The 6279-nt window shown below is 47.7% G+C and overlaps 1 protein-coding gene across 1 annotated transcript in view; it reads left to right on the top strand.

Moving 5' to 3' along the window:
* Window positions 1-5800, top strand: part of gata3 (GATA binding protein 3) — a 7130-nt gene extending 1330 nt beyond the window's left edge. Inside the window, 6 exon segments of the mRNA XM_055020786.1 lie at window positions 10-108; window positions 111-536; window positions 2080-2225; window positions 3565-3690; window positions 5396-5503; window positions 5505-5800. Of these exon segments, the coding sequence (XP_054876761.1) occupies window positions 10-108; window positions 111-536; window positions 2080-2225; window positions 3565-3690; window positions 5396-5503; window positions 5505-5687 (1088 nt within the window). The 3' untranslated portion in view covers window positions 5688-5800.
* Window positions 5801-6279: the final 479 nt, after the last annotated feature.

Consider the following 6279-nt stretch of genomic DNA (forward strand, 5'->3'; position numbering starts at 1 on the left):
CCGCTGCAGGTAGCCAGGTGTGCCGCCCGTCGTTACTGCACAGCTCGCTGCCCTGGCTGGAGGGCAGCAAAGGGATCCCCCCCCACCACAGCAGCTCCCCCTGGAACCTCAGCCCTTCCCCAAGAACCCGCTGCACCACGGCTCCCCGGCCAGCCTGTCCGTCTACCCCCCGGCCTCCTCCACCTCCCTGTCCACCGGACACTCCAGCCCGCACCTCTTCACCTTCCCCCCAACCCCCCCCAAAGACGTGTCCCCGGACCCGGGCATTTCCACCCCGGGCTCCAGCAGCTCCGGGCGCCAGGAGGACAAAGAGTGCATAAAGTACCAGGTGACCCTGGCCGAGAGCATGAAACTGGAATCAGCTCACAGCCGGAGCGTGGCGTCAATCGGAGCAGGGTCAACCTCTGCCCACCACCCCATCGCCACATACCCACCCTATGAATACGGCCCCGGCCTCTTCCCACCAAGTAGCCTGATAGGTGGGTCATCTTCTAGTTATGGTTCCAAAACGAGACCAAAAACAAGGTCCTGTTCAGGTAGGCAGCGTTTATTACATTCCCTTTTGCTCTAACGTTTCCCCAGATTTACAGAGACCCGCAGAGCGCAGGCAGGCCGGGCGGCCCTGTGACCGCGGCTCCTGACGCATGACGAGAAGAATCATAACTAGAAAAATCATGAATCAGAAAAATTATGAATCAGAAAAATCATAACTAGAAGAATCATAAATCAGAATAATCACAATGACTAGAATAATAATAAAACAACAACAATAATAATTATTATTATAAAATAATGACAATAATAATAATAATAACAATAATAGTAATAATGATAATAATATAAAATATAATTTTTTAATTGAAATAAATCAGACATTTTCCCATTTTAATAAAATCGTTCATAGATTTATTGTAAAGCATAAAAGGCTCTGATTCCATCCGCGTGAAGCTGCAGTGACTCCGCGGCGCAGACAGAGGACGGCGGCTGGCGGCTGGCGGCTCGTTTATATGTTCAGATAATCCCATTACTGTCAGGCCAGCGCGCGCCACTGTCGCTTTGTTGATCCAGCGCGAGAACCGGAAGCTGCGCCGCATTGAGGGCTGAGCCGCAGACATTATTATTATTATTATTATTATTATTATTATTATTATTATTATTATTATTATTATTATTATTATGAGAACAGATAAAAGCCAGTTTTCTGTAATGAGATTAAAATCAGCGCTGGATTAGTTGATGCATATCATCGGGATTAAAATTCAAATAAAGATTTTAATTCCAGGATCAATGCAGATAAAACTGGAGGAATTTACAGAATATTTTCAGATCTTAGGAGATTTTTCTGAACATTTTTCCTTTATTCCAAATGAAATCAGGCTCTTCTCTCTCTCTCTCTCTCTCTCTCTCTCTCTCTCTCTCTCTCTCTCTCTCTTCCTGTTTGATTTTTCTTTCTTTTGCAAAGTCAAAAGAGAAAGAGAGAAACAGTTTCCCAGGTGCCTGTGTGTCTGCCACACATCTAAAGCAGTGTGTGTGTGTGTGTGTGTGTGTGTGTGTGTGTGTGTGTGTGTGTGTGTGTGTGTGTGTGTGTGTGTGTGTGTGTGACTTATTAAATAGGGAAGTGTGGCTGCATAAAAAGCTTCTCTCTGCTTTCAAATATCGCAGCGCGGCTGCAGCGAGAGCCGCGTTTCAGTTTCAGGGTCGCCGTCATCTCAGAACAGGCCGCAGGGAAAAACTGTCGCTGAAAATATTAATATTGTTATTAGATGGTGAATGAAAGAGAAACTGTGATATTTTAAAAATGATCCAAAATGTTTCAGATTGTTAGAGACTGTAGCTTTGTGTTTTTAAGGACCTTAAAAAACCAACAATGTGTTTAATGTCTTTCTCTGTATTATTAATATTGATCATGAAATTCCTGTTTATATTAACGGATATTTTTCCTGCCAGCCCTGATTATGACATCAACATGATTTTTATATTTCCTCCTCCGCCTGACCCCGTGTTCGTGTTTTTATCTTTTATTTCTGTCTGTCTGTGTGTGTGTGTGTGCGCGCGCGTTGTGCGCTCTCCCGCACGCAGAAGGCAGAGAGTGCGTGAACTGCGGGGCCACGTCCACCCCGCTGTGGCGGCGGGACGGTACGGGCCACTATCTGTGCAACGCCTGCGGCCTGTATCACAAGATGAACGGGCAGAACCGCCCTCTCATCAAGCCCAAGCGGCGGCTGGTACGTTCCTCCACCGACATTTTCCTCTCTGCTGATGACGTTTCCGTCTCTCTCTGTGTTTGTTTCCCCCTCTATCCAGGAAGAAGTAGGCCTATTAGCTGCAGGAAATTGACTCGGCAAGTGCAGGTCTCTGTTTTCAGATACTACCTTAGAAAAAAATTACTGCATTATCTGAAAATAATACAGATTAATAATAAAAAAAGATTGATTTTGCTGTGTGCAAAAAGGACTCATGTGTATTTTAAGTCGCTTCTTCTGCAGCTGAATGTGGCTGCATGCACTGAGCTCCAGAAAAATAGGTTGAGGTTCATGTGCAGGGAAACCCCCTCATGATTTATGAGCTTAAAGGAGTTCCCTAGATTTAGTGAAAATGAAAAGCGTTAGGAAGCAGTAGGAAGGTGAGCAGCCAGCCCTGCTCTGCGGCCTCTGGACTTATTCCTGCGGCCTTAATGTGAAAAGCCGACGTCTCAGGGAAGGAATGGAGAGGAAAGGCTGCCGGATGTCTGCGCGGCGCAGATAACGGCGCAGTCAAAACACAGAGGCTGTCCGGAGCCGCGCACGGGCTGCGCTTGTTTAGACCCGCTAAAATATCTCTGCGATGCGCAGCGTTTTAAGAATTCAATAAATATTGATTTATTCTTGGAGGCCAGCGCTGCCCTAATCAAATTCCAGAAAGGAAAATAAAAATAAAAACATGTGAAAGGACTCAAAGTCTGCTGCTCTCTGATTGGTTAATCCCAGCACGCAGCGGATTATTAGGCCAACAGCCGCATAATTGGAAACGCCTCCAGCAGATAATGTAGTCGTTCGCTTTTGGCTTGTCCTCTGCGGTCACCCGTAGGTATTGATTGCTTTTAGAGATTAGAACATCAATGTCAAGGCGCTGCATGCGCTCAGTCTGCAGCGTTTCTCCTGCATTAACAAACTTTGGCTGTAATTGTTTGACGTCTGAAACGCGCAGGACGGAGGTTGAATCAGAAGAGCTTTTATGTCTCTGTAAATATTTATTCTCTGAGTTATGCGACCATCTTGCTATTTTTAGAGCCCCAGTGAAAGCAGCTCTTTTTTCTGCCATTTCTGTCTTTGTGCTCTTTAAACTATGTTCAGCTTTCACTTCTATGCATAAAGAGATGGAAAATATATACAGTGAAAATAAAAGCCTTCAGTGTTTTAGAGAGGAAATAACTTGTGCTTTTGATCTGCGATGAAAGGAAATCTGAAGTTTCTATTCGCATGTTTGTAATGATTGTGAGGCCGGTGGATTCAGCTGCACTGTTTGTGTGACTCTTGAAGCTGATTGGTTGTCGCTCCGGTCACCTGACTCGTGGTCTTTGTGCAGTCTGCAGCCAGGCGGGCAGGGACGTCCTGCGCAAACTGCCAGACAACGACGACAACGCTGTGGCGGAGAAACGCCAACGGAGACCCGGTGTGCAACGCCTGCGGCCTCTACTTCAAGCTGCACAATGTAAGTAATAAACCTGCTCAGGATCTGCTGAATATTCCATCCTCATCCTGGACTCTTCCTGTGAATATTTGATCTGACTTGTCCCTGCAGAGAATTTCCGTGCACAGAGATAACACAAAGTCAGATTTATTGGCAGTGCAGTGACTCAACCTGCAGCCTGCCTGCCTGCTTTTCAATAATAATTAAAATTAGATTAATTTCTGGGCGGGTTTCTCTCTCTGGGTGTTTGCACCCTCTTGGTTTCCCTCTGAACACCAATCTGCCTGATTCGTTTTGGGTCGCTTGGTGTCTTACCACAGGATTTCACATCTACAGGACGGACACCCCGGGGACTCGTTTATCTCCCCTCTCCTGCACAAAGCTGTCACTTCCAATCAAACCGCCATTGTAGCTCCAGCTAATAATAATAATAAGCAGACTAACTGCTCTCAGGCCACATGTAGGTAATTTCTTCTCCCTCCTCTCCTCCCCTCTCCTCTGACAGAGTTTGCTTATATCCCAGTGTGCAGCAGAGACTCTCCGCCCTGCTGCCCTGCTTGTCACGCAAACGCCCTCTCTTAAATCACTTTCCCATGTTTCTCTTGGCCGATGCTTCGCCACTGAAAACAGACTGAAAGTGAGTTCAACACAGAGAAGAAGATTTTCCAGCTACTTGTTTGCATCTGAACTGACCCCAACCTCTGAGTCAGTGGTGTAAAAAGTGGCGCTGCTACACAGGGGCGCCACGCGAGAGTGGGCGCCAGATGTTGGCAGAGTGATTATTTCTAGTTGGTATTTTCTGTATTTAGCAGCTGATTGAGCTTTGAAAACCCAGAGGGAGAGTCTCATGTGTCTGCATACATTTCAGTCCTGAGCTGGTTTGGACTCAGTAATTCTCAAATTGGTTTATTTGAGTAAATCTGGATTTGTGTTGGAGCTCGAATCCTATTCCAGATTCTTGGAGTGAATTCTGGATAGATCTGTCAGGATTAGGATTAATTAGGAAGCAAAACATCAGCATTAGGCTAGCTTGTGTTTGCACCTCCGCAGACCCCGCAGAGAGAGGCGGGGCTCCGACTCAGACTCACAGTGTGTTTAGTTTTCACACTCTGTCACAGCCTGAGGTTTGACAGTCGGGCAGGGTGAACGCCTCGCTGTCGTTCCTCAGGTGGTCAACGGCTTCAGACGTTTGAAGTTTCAGGCATCAAAGGGGAAAGGCTCGCCTGGCTTTACGTAGCGCAGCTCATAGCCGCAGAAAGTTCCCACCCCACCGTGTGGAGTCACAGGATGGAGGAAGAAACCAGAGGAGATCTTTGCCCTCCGATAATCATTGACAGTCAGCTGAAAAATGTGCGGCTTTATTTTGAATCCCAATCCTGCTTCCAGAGTCTCATCAGCTCAACCTGCAGGTAAAGGCAGCTGGAGCCATTTTAGCCCAACATGCCCAAATGAACAAGGACTTGGCCGGCCGGCCGGCATCGTCTCTGCTTGAGTGGCTGCCATCCGTCCCACTTCCATCTTCTGTTTGACCTCCTCTCTCTCAGAGGAAACGCCACAGCTGCAAATGTTTCATCTTAAGATATAAATCTAAAAACCAGCCTGAAATGGACGAGTCGAGTTTCTGAAATACATCAGCCACAAATTGGTCACAAATGTTTGTTTTTTCATCTTCATATCTCAAGACAAAGTACTAATCTGCCGTCTTTCTGTCTCCTTTCGAGAGCAGATCAACCGACCTCTGACCATGAAGAAGGAAGGCATCCAGACCCGGAACAGGAAGATGTCCAGTAAGTCCAAGAAGAGCAAAAAGTCCCAAGACAACATGGACGACTTCTCCAAGAGCCCTGATGGACAAGAGCAGCTCGTTCAGCCCGGCCGCCCTGTCCCGCCACATGTCCTCCTTTCCCCCCTTCTCGCACTCCAGCCACATGCTCACCACCCCCACACCCATGCACCCGTCCTCCAGCCTCCCCTTCGCCCCCCACCACCCTTCCAGTATGGTGACAGCTATGGGTTAAGGCCCCGGCGCCCCGGCTCCCCCATCACCTCCACGCCCTTCGGTACCTCCGCTCCAGACTCTTCGGTTCGACCCAAGCGGGATCCTTTCTCCTCGGTTCTGTCTTACTTTTCTAAAACCCAAGTGTACCTCTGCGATGTAAATGCTTTGCAGACTGACTGCGGCGCACTGACCTCCAGGGGGAAGGTTTCTGTTTTTCCAGCGGACGTTTCTCCTCCACCGCCGCAGCCACAGACTCCACCCGACACGGAGCTCCATCGTGTAAAAAGCCATTCCACCGCATCGCGCCCAGACCCTGCGACCCGCATCTCCTCACCTTCTGCCTGTGAAACAGGATCCCATCCCTCTCTGCTTCCTTTCCTCTCCTCTTGTTGAGCTGAAGAAGAGGACGGACTGATCATATTTGTACAAATTGTATGAAATACAGTACATTTAATGAAGACTTTTTAATTAAGTAAAAAAAGGAAACTTGCCCCTGAGCAGCTAACGACTAGAAGGGTACGAGTGGCAGCAGGCGCAGAGACTCCACCGAGTCCCAGAGGAGGAAAAGAAGCGAGAGGGAAAGACTTTGAGAGGGCAGGCCTCAGATTTTG

Source organism: Poeciliopsis prolifica, unplaced genomic scaffold (assembly GCF_027474105.1).
Source record: "Poeciliopsis prolifica strain line A6 unplaced genomic scaffold, Auburn_PproV2 SCAFFOLD070, whole genome shotgun sequence".
Classification (NCBI taxonomy): domain Eukaryota; kingdom Metazoa; phylum Chordata; class Actinopteri; order Cyprinodontiformes; family Poeciliidae; genus Poeciliopsis; species Poeciliopsis prolifica.